The sequence below is a fragment of the Azolla caroliniana genome, unplaced genomic scaffold (assembly GCF_043228905.1).
Source record: "Azolla caroliniana isolate FFs.n. ecotype wild unplaced genomic scaffold, voAzoCaro1.0.p SCAF_5, whole genome shotgun sequence".
Classification (NCBI taxonomy): Eukaryota; Viridiplantae; Streptophyta; class Polypodiopsida; order Salviniales; family Salviniaceae; genus Azolla; species Azolla caroliniana.
Genome location: NW_028230440.1, coordinates 24584815 through 24599734, shown reverse-complemented (window position 1 = coordinate 24599734; position 14920 = coordinate 24584815). Strand labels below are relative to the sequence as shown.

Genomic DNA, 14920 nt, shown 5'->3' with positions numbered 1-14920 from the left:
ATCTTATAGGCACTACTCTTAGCGCAGTGGGCGTTTTCCCGCTCCAATTGGTTATGGGGAGGGGAGTACACTGAGCCCTAATTTGGGTGTGGTCAATGTGACCCTGGTTAGGTGGGCCTTGGTTAAGGTTCATGGTAATACCACAATATAAACACAATAAAAATAGACAAAATGAATGGAATAAATAAATAAAAGGAGGACTCCTCTACAACAAAAAAATGAAATAGAAAACAAATACAATAAACAATAGATTAAATAAATAAAACAAGGATTGTTCTTGGTTTGGCCATCCATTAAATACATAACAAAAAAATGTAGAAAGTAAATAGATAAATACAATAAGAAAAGATTAAATAAATAAATTCAATAAAACAGATTAAATAAATATACACAAGAATAAGCAGGCTAAATAAATAAATATAATAAGAAACAGGTTAAATAAATAAATAAATATTGTGAAATGCACATAGGAGATCAAAACCAACCTACTTAGCTGCTTACTTCTTGCTCAATTTATAGTTGATACAAAGGTACCCATTTGGGTTGGCTTAGCTAAAATGGGTGTGCTAAAAGAGTACCAGAAAGGGGTTAAATAAATAAATAAAACAATAAGAAATTGGTTAAATAAATAAATACAATAACAAATAGGTTAAAAAACAAAGGAAATACAATACAAAATAATATAAAAAAATAAACAAACAAGCAAAAAATAAAAAACAAACAAACAAAAAATAAATAAAATAAAAAATAAACAAACAAATAAAATAAAAAACAAAGAAACAAATAAAAAAAGAAAAAAGAAAAAGATATAAAAAAGAAAAAAGAAAAAACAAGAACTTGTTCTTGTTTGGTGCCATGATCCATCCATTATCCATTAGAGCAGAGAGCAGAGCACAGAGCAGAGCAGAGCAGAGAGCAGAGGAGAAGGCCAAGGAACAAATCTAGAGACAGAAAGAAGCTCTTACTTAACCTTCAGCTTCACATTAGCTAAGCTAAGCAGCAGATATGGAGAGCTTCTGCTTCTTCTTCTCCCCTTCCATCCCCTGTTCCACCCCCCTCCAATACTGCTCCTCCACAATAACAGAATTAGCTCCAGCTAGATCCCCTTCATCACGCCTCTCTTCTTCTTCCTCCGCCTCTCCCACAAATCTTCGCTCCCCTCTCAAAGGTTTCCCCAAGCCTTTTACTCTGATTCGCCCTCCCTGCCCACTCCGGATTGTTTCTGCCGTCGCCCCTGATACTCGATCAGATTCTCAAGCTTCTCAGGTTTGTAGTTCATGGTTTTAGGATTTGATTATATTAAGTTTTAAAGATTTGCTAAGGGTTTGGGTTAAAGTTTTAGCGTGTAGGGTTTTAGATCTTTAGGTTGCCATGAAACTTCCGAGTATTGTGTGGTTCTTCACAGCCTTCTGTTTAAGAATGATCTGTTACATCCTAATGCTTTTATTTTTATTTTTATTTTTATTTCTGTGGAAAATAACAGGGTCTCTCTCTCCCTCCTCCCAGAAGCATATCAGTCATCCTTTTAGCAGGCGGTCAAGGCAAGAGGATGGGGGTAAGATGCTCGCTCATCTTTCTTTCTGCAAACTATTTGTTTCAATATACATACATACATACATATATATATATATATATATATATATATATATATATATATATATATATATTGCACACTATGATTCATCGATACATTTCCCCACTATTATTCACAAAAAGATTCACGCACTTTGATTTGCTAAACACTGCAGACATTGATCCATTCCCTACATTATGAGCTTATGTAGGTGAGGCAGAACATGCCTATCTAAGTATAAAGAGCCTCACAATTAGAGGGATCATGAAACATGAAGTAAGAAGGGCTCTTTTGCACATGGGAAAATGTCTGTGTTATGGGCATAGGCTTAAGGATCAATGTCAAAAGCTGATCTGAATGGATTTAATGGCAGAATAACTGGGAAATCTGTTCTCTTAGGACTTGGGACAACCCATAAAAACCTGAAACATGTCAGAACATGTGGTGTTTTAGGAGCCTATGTAGTTCAGGTATATACAGGGGATTAGCTAGCCTCTTCCACATGGCATCTCACAGATGCTGTTGAGACTATGTTGATGAGACCCGAGCCTTGAGTGGCGTCCCATACCACTGCTATGGGCTTTGATTTGTACTTGGTATTGACACTCACTCGCTGCAAGGGTATGTTCACCACAAGATCACAGTCTTGATGCAGTCGAATGATTCCCCCAATGAGGTTAGCTAGGCCTCATATTTATAGCAAGACCCAAGGCCCCCAGGCAAGTTCATACTTGGCCCTTAAAGGTTATCTCAATCCCTAGGATTAAGAGTAATCCTCCCTTCTTTACATTCTTGATTAACCCTCACTCTTATCCTCGTGTGTACAAAACTATTGTACAAAATACCACGGGATAAGTTATGGTTATGCCCGTAACAGTTGTACTGGAATGAGGTTCACCTAGTGCTTCTGGGTGTCCTCACATGGATTGGCCATGGCAAACACTGATCTTCATGATCTAATGATAGTATGGGTCATGTGCTTTATGGTCTAGTACTTGTAACCTCGGTTGTTGTCGACATTCCACGACCCACTTTATTGTGACTCCTTGGCATGTTGTTAGTAGAGGTGTGGGCTCATGGAAGAAGTCAACGATGCATTATATCATTCCGTCCCTTGTGCTAATATAAGTATTGATCATGCGTTTGAAGCTTGAACAAGAAATTGTAGGAGACAGGTAAGTTAGTTCAGAGTTATTGTGTAACTTTGCATTGCTAATATAAAGACATGTAGTCAAGAAACTGTAGTAGACAGGTAAGCTAGTTCAGTTTTGTTGTGTAATTTTGCACACAATGTATTTGATTGGGTAAATATTCATCTATACTAGTGATATTATTGTGTAGCCTGTAGGTATGCTTTAACTCAATGGCTCTCCTTTTTCTTCATGGTTCTACATCATAGGCAAGTATGCCAAAGCAATATCTACCGCTGCTTGGGAAGCCTATTGCACTTCACAGGCATGTGATCATTTCCTTTCAACTGTGAACAAGATTAATATTATGCTAGATATTATAGTAATTGCTTTTATTATGATTTCACAGTTTCCATACATTCATCAAAATGGAGGAGGTAAAGGAGATTGTTATCGTATGTGATCCATCATATAGAGATATATTTGAAGGTTTGTTATAGCTGTTATTTGATGGTGTGCACGAAGAAAAAAATCAACTTTGTGCATAGTTTGGTAGATGTAATTTCTTGAAGTGATAGAATTGTTCTTTTAGTGGACATGCAAAGTTTTATTCTGGAAGTTCTTGATTTCTGTATAATATTTCATCATAGTTGTGGTATCAGGCTTGTTTCTGATCATCCTCCCCTCCAAAATGAGAAATTGGAATAACAGTGAATCAAGTACCCACAAAAAGGCATCTTGCATGTGTATATGCATTAGTATGTAATATCATATACTTCTTCTCTTCTCATTATATATTTAATCAAATAGGAATTGATGCACACAGAAATCTCCACAGTGGTGATTCAGGTTGATATAGACGATATAATATCAGAGACAATGTCAGCACACACATAATGTCTTACTTATATTAAGTTTATAACAATTTTCCTGTGGGTGCTTGCTTGTGTGCAGAAGCTAGTAGGACTAGTGATGAGGTTGAACTCAAATTTGCACTGCCTGGGAGAGAACGACAATTTTCTGTTCTGAATGGACTGAAGGTATATATGAGTAATGATACTTGGCATGTGACTAGTTGAAATTTTAAATATATTTCTATTTTGGGAATGTTGATTGCCACAGGAAATATTTGATGACGCTAAGCTTGCTTGTGTACATGATTCGGCAAGGCCTTTGGTATTGTTAAAGGATATCCGCAAAGTAGGTGAATATACTTATGCTATGTTAAAAATCTGGCTATTTATCTATGCCCTCCTTTTGTATATCATCAATACATACTATATGTAAATAAATAATACTATGTTTTCACACAGAAAATTGTGCTTCAAACTCTCAAATATATTAATCTTATAAGCAGTTTGTTTTCTTAACAGGTGATTTCAGATGCGTATGTTCATGGTGCAGCTGTGCTTGGAGTACCCGTGAAAGGCACAATCAAGGAGGTTCATTCATAGCTCAACCTTTCAACTCTGAAGTAGAGAAACTGGTTAAATGTTTGAAAAATATATCTTGATATGCTTAAATCTATACAATCTCATCAAGAGGTCTATGGTTTCTTCTCGTGTGGCAGCAGTTCTGCTCCTTGTGGCACACTTCATAGGAAAACTTGTTCGGCAATAAGGAAAGTGAAAATATAATTTAAATATATGAAATAGTGATACTCTGATATCGACTCAAGATTGCAATGGCTTTTGGTGCTTATTGTTGTACTGTTGTCATCACGTGCTTCACTCATCCTTTATGAAAATGGATTCATTTGAACAGATTTTGTTATTTGTCGTCACTTCACATTTTCCACCCTTACATGACCTTTAAGTTTTTTGAAAGACAATACACAGCTGGGTTGCTGCCATTCTGAATGCCAAAATATTGAAATGTTGTATACAATGAGGTATGCATGTACATCTAGGGCCTGCCTGCTTCAAAGGTTACCATCCAGACCATAATGAATCCAGAAACCTGGAAACTTATGAGAATTTCTTATTAGCTTCTTATCATCTTAAGTCTCTGTTGATCTTTCCTTTTGTGCAAGAGCATTGTGTGATGGAGAGTTGACTAAGCAAATTTCATCAGCACTGTATATACAGTCAAACCCATAGCGACCATGTTTTAGGGCTATCCTCAACAATATGTGCAAACAAAGATTTGAGTTTGGTTAGATGTGGTCTAATTGTATACATACAATGAGATGGAAGGATTTCTACTGATATCTCCACTTGAATTAACAAAATAGAATAAGACCAACTAATTCTTTTAAAATGACGTCGTCAGATGAGGGATACTAATATTCTGTGGACACCCATTTTGCAGGCTAAATCTGATGGTTTTGTCATGCGAACATTGGACAGGAAACTTCTTTGGGAAATGCAAACACCTCAGGTGATTTCTTAACCTCTGCTAGTTTGTAGCTTTGTGTGTTGCATCCAGTTTATTTGTATCGAGATAGGTTTATTTATAAGTCAACATCATATTTGTTGAATCAAAATATCATTATTATTGAACAGGTCATTGAACCAAATTTGTTAAGGAAGGGGTTTGAACTGGTTGAAGAGTATGGTCTTAACCACCATTTCTACGCATAATAGATATAAGAAAATTTTAATGATTCACTCTTAAGTTGTGATACATTAACAGGAGAAATTTGGAGGTTACCGATGATGTTTCCATCGTTGAGCATCTTAATCATCCAGTCTTCATCACAGAAGGCTCATATACAAACATCAAGGTTCTCTTTTCACTAAATCTATGAATGGATCAAACCATCATTATACTTTAAAATAATTTATTATTAAAGTCAATGGAAGTAACACCAGAATCACATACAAGGGTAACTGACTTGCATGGTAGATGAAAAAGTAATTTAAAAATAATTTAAATGTTTGTTTAGTACTAAACAAGACTAACGGAGTTCTAATGAGATGATACTTTTTTTCAGGTTACTACTCCAGATGACATGATTGTTGCTGAAAGGATATTGCATCAAAGTAGAGAGCAGAGCCAATAGAACATCTTAAGTTGAGTGAGTCACTTCTCAATATATCCAGCATTTTAGCTTGCTAGTGCTACTCATCTATATGCTGTCAAGACAAGCCTTAATTGAGAGGGTGGTAATATCAGTTTTCTTGTTGATATTCCCTCTTTGAGCATTGTTCAAACCTTATTTATGAATTGTAAACAACCCTCTCAATTTGTAAGAGCTTGTAATTCTAATATGAGTGTAGCTCTCAATTTGTAAGAGTGTAGCTCCAGAAATTCTTTGTGCAATACTAATACTACTGTGCGCTACAAATCCTATGCATGGCTTGTAATTATAATACTTGTAAGAAATCTTTCCTATATTGACCGAGAAGCTTCTCTATTTGGACCAATATATATACCTATGCTTCTTTCTTTCTTTCCTATACCTCTTTCTTTCCCCATGCTTGTGCGTAGCAAGCAATGGGCACGGTTTCAGCTCAAACCAAACCGAACCATTAAGCCATGGTTTAACAGTTTATTGGTTCCCAAAAAAATTAATGGTTTGGTTTGGTTTGAATTTGAACAAACGGTTCGGGTTCAGTTCGGTTCTAAAAATCTGGTCTATAGGTTTATAGGTTTTTGGTTAAATTTTTTTTACCTTAATAGTTTATTAATTGAATTTTTTAATTAATGGTTTTTTATTGATTTAATTAATTTAACTTAAATGTTTATTTAATTTAATGGTTCAATTAAAGTTTCTTTTATTGATTTAATAATTTAATGTATTTTTGTTTATTTAGATGTTTAATTAGTTTGATTTAAATGGTTAGGTTTAAATTTTTTATTAAATGGTTCGGTTTGGTTTTAACTTTTACACAAACGGTTTGGTTTGGTTTGGTTTGGTTTGGTTTCTTTGCCTTGAAACCGAACTGAACCGAAACTGAACTGTGCCCATTGCTACTTGTGCGAATAAAACTGAAACTGAATATTTATATATACATTTTGATGAAGGCTATTCTATAAAGACAAATGACAAACTGTTGATTGATGCAGTGAAGACTGATGGATGGTGTTCTAAAAAGGTTTTGCCATTGCTAGATTACAAGAGCAACAGTTTGAAAATTTGAAGTCCCAACTACTTGAGTACGAACATTAGACATGATTTCCCAACTCAATTAGACATTTTTGACAAATATGGTTTTGCATTTTTATAAGATCAAAACTCTAGCATTACAGTCTCCCACATTCAACATGTTTCTAGTCTTCTCATTATTTTTGGAGGTTTTTGTGATTGAGCTTTGTGGGCACCATGTCCTTTGAGGAGTTGCCTTTATGTCATTTAGTATTGCAAAAACATCTGGGAGGATTTACTTTGCCGTAAGGTTATTACTATTATAGTAATGGTAAGGATAGCACGGTTTATAAATTAACGAGTATATAAATTATATCAAGCGAGATAATGCTAAAAGTAAATCTATTATAATCAATGCTATATGTAAGAAAGGGGCTTGGTTTATATAGCCCCACCTCATTACCTCCTTAACTACTTTCCCACTGCTTCTCATGATGAGAGTGCATGGTATATGAGATGTACTTTATTATACTTATGACAAGGATAATAAAATTGTTATAACAGAATATTCTTGAACGCACGTGCCCCACCAAGCATAAGTGAATGTGAAAAAAGTGGACATATGAAACTGTTTCCGAGGGTAGATGTTAAATAGCCAGTGATCAAATATTTGTATCAAATTGCATATTTGGAATTCGTGTTTTAAACAAGTTGATTGTTTGGTTGTATAAATAAGTTCATGAAAATATTGTCTTGTTTGATGAAACTAAGTTATGAACTTCCATTTCTTTTCTACACCATAATTTGCTACCAGATTAACAATATCTAAATAAGCTTCCATAAAAACCTATTATAGGCATTTCTCAATCTCTATTTTTTCATTTCTTTTCTACACCAAAATTTGCTACCAGATTAAAAAGATCTAGATAAGCTTCCACTTATTTTGGGGGAGCTTTGGTATTGCTAGATATTGCATGACAGAAGGGCACCTGTAAGATTTGATTGTTTTATTAAATTTCATCCTCGAACACCATGGTTGCTTATTTAGGACACCGTTCATACACAGTGCAAGGTGTATTTGGTTTAAAATAAAGGAGATTTATGATTTGTATGTATGTCAAAAGAGTAATATTTCAAAATTCACAAAGAAGGAAAATGTTTAGCATCAAGGAAAAATTAAAATAAGCTGAGTAAAATGACATATTAGATATTTAATAACAAACTACTATCAGTTTCTGCATTTCACATGTTCCTCCCATGTTAACTTCACAGATTTGGAGGAAAATATCTCCTCAAAAAATGGACACTAAAGTGCCTTGTAGCTATCTATAACTCTTATTGAAACGCGAGGTAATAGCAGAAATAAAAATATAACTTTGTACTATAGAGCATGACTACCATATTCATCATTGAATTTCTTATATCGCTCAGCTAGTAGGTGTGCCGAGGGCCTTGTTGTTTTTAAAGCTTTGTCTACATCGTCAGGTGTAATTGGACCCATTTCAGGCAAAGCTGAAAAGCACCCCACATTTTATGGTTAAGCCAAAATTAAATAAATAAATATTATTTGTACATTTACATGCTTTTCAGAAGAGCTAACATACCTTCCTCTGTCTCTCTCCCATTGACATCCAGTATGGACATTAGCCTGCGGAGAGGTCGCATTGCTGCTTCTTTGCAAACAATGCGTATATCCGAACCAGAATACCCTTCTGTAGCATCTACCATAGCGTCATATGGCAGCTTGATGTCCTTTTGAGGTTTTAAAAGATCTTCAAACATAGCACGTCGAGCTTCCTTCTCAGGAAGAGGTACTAAAATCTATTAAACTATTAAGGAACCCTGACTCCATTTTTATAATTTCATCCGAGGCACAACTCAAGATAATGGTAACAAACATCAAAGAGATGCCATCTAGTCCATTTATTGGAAGAAACAATGAAGCCAACATCCTGCATATGGTTTTTTATTCCACAAAGCAATACTCTTAGCCATAACTTATAAACAAGGATACACGTTTCTCAAGCCGTCGAAGCATGGCACCATCAAGTTCCCATGGCAAGTTTGTCGCAGCTAGTACAAAGATCATATCATTTGTTTGCATCAGACCATCCATCTAAGATCACAAATACACATGTCAAGAAATAAGAGCTTGTTTCTGAAGTATAGCATGCAAAAGGGTACTCTTCATAAATATCACCCATTCTCATGAATATGACCGAGGGAGTCAAACTAGCACCTGTATCAGCAACTCTGTCTTTAGACGGCGGCTAGCTTCATGTTCACTTCTACCTTCACCACGTTGACTGATGATGGAATCTATTTCATCGAGGAATATCGTGGATGGAGCATGATGCCTAGCAAGTTCAAACAGAACTCTCACAAGCTTTTCTGAGTCACCTGTACAAGTGGCTCAGGTGTCATACAGAGAAATTTCTCTCAGTAATGCATGAAATATCAGGCTTTTTACACCTACATAAAAAAAACTTTACAAATTTCAGAGTCCATGAGACCAACTGTTGTTCTAACTTTATCTGCCTTTTTAATATGAACGCCAGGTCGAATGAGTCATTTCTGAGCTATTTAGAATGACATCAGAAATATGGGCTGGACTTGTTGCAGTAGGACTGCGTGAGGCTATTTTGGTGCATGAAGCCAACAACCAAGAAAGAGCAACAAGATTCTCAAATCCCATTATCTACATTAGGTCAAATGAGCCACTTAGGATGATATGAGAAATATAGGCTGGTCTTGCTGCAGTAGGCAGTAAGACTGTGTAAGAATATTTTGGGGCATGAAGCCTGTACCAAGAAAAAGTGACAAAATTCTCAAATCCCAAAAAAGGAGGTGCAGTGTTTAATTGCCATAGCAAGCATCACATAAATGAATGAAAAAGGCCAAGGTGAAGGATTAAGATTCAGCTTCTACTGCCATTCAAATTTCAGATATCTTTGTATTTGTTTCTATGAACAGGATGATTTTGAAGAGTGGATACATTGCACTGTATGGGTAATTCACCTCACAACCTCAAGGTACGTATGGACTATGACTTTTGAGGATTCCACTTTCTTGTCAAGATTGATTGATGATGGAATCTATTTCATCAAGGAATATTGTGAAAGGAGCATGATGCCTAGCAAGCTCAAACAGTACTCTCACAAGCTTTTCTGGGTCACCTGTACAAGCAGCTCAGGTGTCATATATAACAATCGGCAATGGTTTGGTTTGAACCAAACCGTAAAACCGCGGCTTAACGGTTTAAACGGTTCGTTTTGGGGGTGAACAGTTCGGTTCGGTTCGGTTTTAATGGTTTGAAACTGCGGTCTAAACAGTTTGAGGTTTTTTTAATTTTTTAACTTTTATTTAAACAACCTTTTCATTTTTAAGCCTAATTCTCACATTTAGGAAAAATCTTAAAAATTTTGAAATAATGAAAATTTTAAAATTTTAAAATTTGAATTTTGACCTAAATTGAAAACTGAAACCGAACCACAAAACTGTGGTTTAATGGTTTAACAGTTTTGATTTTTACCTAACAGTTCAGTTTTAACGGTTTCGTGGTTCAGTTCAGGTTTCAAAATTTTTAAACGGTTCGGTTTGGACACTCTCAATCCGAACTATTGCCGATTGTTAGTCATATAGAGAAATTTCTCTCTATAATGCATGGAAGCTCAGTATTACGATTTGGCTTCTATTGCCATTCAAAATTTCAGACACCTTTGTAATTGTTTTTACGAATGGGTCCATTGCTTAGAGAACTATGTGCGTAATTAACCTCACTTACATCCTCAAGGTACAGACCATCATTTTTGAGGATTCCAATTTCCTGTCAAGGTCCAGTAACAGACAGATATAATTCCAATTTTCCAATATTCTGTAAACCCGATAATTATTTATTTCTAGCAGCTTTGTATGTTCCAGGTTTCTCTTCAATCTTTTGTGCAAAATATCACTTGATTCACTTGGAGGTTCTGTTTTGTTTTGGAGGTGAAAAGGTGACAATTTCCAATTCAGATGCAGCATCTGATCAAGTATCGACAGAATGGGCTTCAAAAGAGTCTCTTGAAATTGATAATAATTCTTCTTACATGATAACAAACTTTCAATAATGAAAGATTAGCTGAAATTGTGATGTGCAGAAAACAGATAACCAAGATCATACCTCTCCATTTACTGACAATTGATGATGCTGAAATGTTGAAAAATGTTGTCTTGCACTCAGTTGCAACTGCCTTTGCCAACATTGTCTATCATACAGCTCCAATATAAAAATAATAAGCAAAAAAGGTTGATCCTCTCTAAATATAGTATAGCTGAATCACAAAAACCAAACTTTACGCTTCAAGAGTAGCTTTCTTCTCAGCAATCCACAACGAAGTGATGGTAACAGGGATGGGTGATAGTGAAAGGGAAGAAAAGCACGAAGATATATCTATTGTGACAGTTCACGACATGTGAAAATGTCAGGATATCTTGAAATAATGAAAATTTTTAAATTTTGAATTTTGACCTAAATTGAAAACTGAAACCAAACCACAAAACTTTGGTTTAATGGTTTAACAGTTTGGATTTTTACCTAAAAGGTCGGTTTAACGGTTTTGTGGTTCGGTTCAGGTTTCACATTTTTTAAACGGTTCAGTTTGGACACTCTCAAACCGAAGATATATCTATTGTGACAGTTCATAGCATGTGAAAATGTCAGGATATCTTGGAGATAAAAAGGAATGAGCAAAACAAAGGTCTGGCATGTATCCAAAGATATCCTGGAGATAAAAAGGAATCATTATTGGGATAGCCGATATACCTTTCTTTGGATTACTACACAATATTTATCACATTATCAAGAGAAATCTTTTATACTACGATTCTTTGATACCATATAATGGAAGGCAAAAAATATTATTTTAACATATTAATGAAGTTAGAACAGTTATCAAGAAAACACAATAACTTCAAAATGAACTTGGATCACCACAAACATATATCTGTATCAAGTTACAGGAAAACAGAACGGTTCAAACCCCACAATAATACTGTGAAGAATGTCAAATGGCACCCAAACGCCATGGGAAATATGATATACATAGCACAACCAAATTTACCAAATTCAACATCTAAAAATATACCGCTGTAAGTATATAGCTAAATGTAGCTTTTAAATTTCCCAACCCCTTCCAAACATTTGGGTAAGCCTTTTCTGGTGAAACCTACACCCTGTGATGTTAAGAATTTTCATATCCCTTCAAATTATGTTGTCAGGCTTAACAATCCTTTCCAATGTACTTTCGTGGAGCACGCCATCAAGGGAGTTTGTTTTACAGAAGCAAAGTAGATATCACATCAACATAGACCTATAACTGATTCAATTAACAGATATGTTGACACATCATTCAAAATTTCTATAAATTAAGCATACATTATAGACATATGTAAATTATCAGGCACAAGTACATGTGGCAAAAACCAGGAATATTGCTTTCCAAGAGTAATATTACCTTGCCAGTTCCAGGAGGGCCAAAAAGTAATATTCCCTTCCATGGTGATAGTAATCCCGTAAAATATCTGCAGAAGTTCACACACTAAAATGATCACACATTGCAAAAGTGCATATTAAACCTAATACAGTGCTTAACAGCTTGGACAATGTTTCCACAAGACTACACTTTCTTGGATAGGTTTATGTGCTAGAATGGGTGTAAAGAGCTTAGATAAGTACCATTGCTATATTGTTTTCAGGAAGCAAGACCATTATTCCTCTGAACTATAAGACATTACTCAAATAGCAGTTATACATACTGAGGATATTTGATGGGCATAACTACAGCCTCCTTGAGTAACCTCTTAGCATGATCTAGGCCCTTGATTGATTCCCACCGAACATCAGGATTTCCGTCAAGAATATCTCTACAAAGGATCAGAAAAACATGGAACCTTCAGAAAATGTAGCATTAAGTATAAAGGTGTCAAAACCATTCTATGAATTTCATTCTTGTTCAAAAAATATACCTTGCAAGGCTCTCAGCCAATGTCCTCATTTCCACAGATTCGAAAGATGGCAATAAGCTTTTCACTCTGATCATTTATTACAGGCACAGAGAAAAATTGACTTATCAAGCATTCATACATCAAAATGGTCTTTTTTTTAGATCACAAACATGTTGGCATGAAATACATCAGCAAGGGAAAAGATCTAGAGGATCGAACACAAGGAGTTCTAATCTGAAACACATTGCTCACACCAAATACCAAGAACATCCTTCCATCTGCAAAATAGCATGAAATCTAATCTGCAGTATGTATATCATATATGCACATATTTATATCCATTCCTTGTTTGTATGCATGTATGCACGTGTCCATGTACATTGAATATATGTCCCACTTCAGCCACCATCTCAGAACCCTATTACCACTACATACGTCCACTCTAATCGACTATCATCTTGTGCTTTTCAGTCACTGAAACCCTAAACCATTTTTCAAAGTATTCATATCCAAATGCCATATATCTTATTTTTTGTTCTATGAAAAAAATCTCAACCTTTAGTATTAGTTTTAGAGAGTTTTAAGGCAATAGAATAACCTACACTGTGTCAGAAGAACCATTATTTCCCGCGCGGTGAGGCACGCCTCCATTGGACTAAAAAAAGACAGAAGGCATAGGCTTATGAGTTGTGAAGAGATGAAATAACTGCATGACTTGAGCTTAAAAAATATATATAGAAACATACACGAAGCATACATAGACATACAAATACATCTAAACATAAATGTGCATACCTGTACACAAAACAAGCGTGGAAATGCATATATACACGTATGCCCGTACATACATACAAAAACACTTACATGCATGTTCATACATTTCTAGGCGATTTACCTGAACCGTGTATCTCTCATAGGCTGCCATCACTTTTGTTGTATTCAGGTCACCGTTGCTCTGCGGCTTAGCCTCTCCGTTCGTACGGATATGTAATTGACTGCCTGGCTCTTCGAATTCGTCCTTAATTTTTCTCCCGAATTTCGTATCATACACTTGTTCAAATTCCTGTGATGATGATGATAATTGGTGAGCACAATAATGATGAAGATAACGATGAATGCTGATAAAAGGAGGTTCCTTTTATCCGATCTTACCTCAAAAGACCATCGAGTGAGAGCAGGAAGCTTGTTTTTCTTCTCTTGCATACTGTGTTTCAAAGAATAGTGTGAACCAACCTTTCGATCAGAGCAGAGATCTAGAGGTACAGCAAAGAAGAAGAAGAAGAAGCCAAAGGAATTTACTCTTCTATGGCATCACTTTAATGAGGTGAAGCCTAAATTCTGAGACACAGACACACGGAAGCTGTCAGGAACTGAAATCTGATGCAGAGGCTATGGTGGGGTCATGACACAACTAAACGCAAATCCGGTGGATGTGGAAGCCAAAGTTCTGAAAATACAGAGTCTGCGATGGGGGGAAGTCGATGGTGCGGATGCAGAGAGGCTATGGGATGGATCTCTGCAGCCTCCTCTTCGCCCTCCAATGGTGAGCACGAAGGAATTGGTGCTGCAGAAGGTCGCTCTGAAACCCTAATTCTGGGAAGGAGGCAGAGAGAGAGAGAGAGAGAGAGAGAGAGAGAGAGAGCTGTTTCTTCCTTCTTGCCAACTGTTAATAATAATAATAGGCATCAAATATCTGCATAATTAACTAATTACTTAATTCTTCCATTGCCTTTTTCTTAATTAGCTAATTAGTAATTAGTTAGCCAAGTTGGTTAATTAATTGACCGATCAACAGACCGATTAACGGCTAATTAATGGCTAATCACTCGTGTCCGCCCATAGAGCTCCCCTCCCCCCCCCCCACCAACTAATTGACATTTAGTCTCAACACTGGTTTCACCAATGGATTGATGATATTCCTTATGTATGTATGTATGTATGTATGTATGTATGTATGTATGTATGTATGTATGTATGTATGTATGTATGTATGTATGTATGTATGTATGTATGTATGTATGTATGTATGTACGTATGTGTGTACGTATATACATGTATGTTTGTATGTTATGTTATGTTATGTTATGTTATGTTATGTTATGTTTGTATGTATGTATGTATGTATGTTTGTATGTATGTATGTATGTATGTATGTATGTATGTATGTATGTATGTATGTATGTATGTATGTATGTATGTTAT

At 35.6% G+C, this 14920-nt stretch overlaps 2 protein-coding genes across 3 annotated transcripts; one reads left to right on the top strand and one right to left on the bottom strand.

Moving 5' to 3' along the window:
• Positions 1 to 907: 907 nt before the first annotated feature.
• On the top strand, positions 908 to 5940 carry ISPD (Nucleotide-diphospho-sugar transferases superfamily protein). 2 transcript variants are annotated; one of them, XM_087320492.1, is made up of 11 exons: positions 908 to 1266; positions 1484 to 1555; positions 2973 to 3028; positions 3113 to 3192; positions 3658 to 3743; positions 3826 to 3903; positions 4077 to 4145; positions 5014 to 5082; positions 5208 to 5254; positions 5338 to 5428; positions 5639 to 5940. In XM_087320492.1, exons 1-11 carry the CDS (start codon positions 1006 to 1008, stop codon positions 5705 to 5707), a joined length of 978 nt encoding a protein of 325 aa, XP_087176618.1. In that variant the 5' UTR covers positions 908 to 1005; the 3' UTR covers positions 5708 to 5940. The 2 variants fall into 2 exon arrangements, with proteins under 2 accessions (XP_087176618.1, XP_087176619.1); XM_087320493.1 differs by having other exon boundaries at positions 1198 to 1266; positions 2915 to 3028.
• A 1980-nt stretch (positions 5941 to 7920) lies between these two features.
• Positions 7921 to 14124, bottom strand: CCP1 (P-loop containing nucleoside triphosphate hydrolases superfamily protein). Its single transcript, XM_087320491.1, has 11 exons — positions 13871 to 14124; positions 13614 to 13781; positions 13321 to 13373; positions 12740 to 12805; positions 12530 to 12637; positions 12229 to 12295; positions 10896 to 10980; positions 8973 to 9133; positions 8748 to 8849; positions 8338 to 8554; positions 7921 to 8245 (listed from the first exon to the last, which is right to left on the bottom strand). Exons 1-11 carry the CDS (start codon positions 13919 to 13921, stop codon positions 8115 to 8117), a joined length of 1209 nt encoding a protein of 402 aa, XP_087176617.1. The 5' UTR covers positions 13922 to 14124; the 3' UTR covers positions 7921 to 8114.
• Positions 14125 to 14920: the final 796 nt, after the last annotated feature.

Excerpts from the sequence above, each read along its gene's own strand:
- ISPD (XM_087320492.1), top strand. The coding sequence starts at position 1,006 with ATGGAGAGCTTCTGCTTCTTCTTCTCCCCTTCCATCCCCTGTTCCACC. Across the intron at positions 1,556-2,972 it reads GTCAAGGCAAGAGGATGGGG|GCAAGTATGCCAAAGCAATA; the intron begins GTAAGATGCTCG and ends TCTACATCATAG. Across the intron at positions 3,904-4,076 it reads TGTTAAAGGATATCCGCAAA|GTGATTTCAGATGCGTATGT; the intron begins GTAGGTGAATAT and ends TTTTCTTAACAG.
- CCP1 (XM_087320491.1), bottom strand. The coding sequence starts at position 13,921 with ATGCAAGAGAAGAAAAACAAGCTTCCTGCTCTCACTCGATGGTCTTTT. Across the intron at positions 12,296-12,529 it reads ATGCCCATCAAATATCCTCA|ATATTTTACGGGATTACTAT; the intron begins GTATGTATAACT and ends GAACTTCTGCAG. Across the intron at positions 8,850-8,972 it reads AGACAGAGTTGCTGATACAG|ATGGATGGTCTGATGCAAAC; the intron begins GTGCTAGTTTGA and ends TTGTGATCTTAG.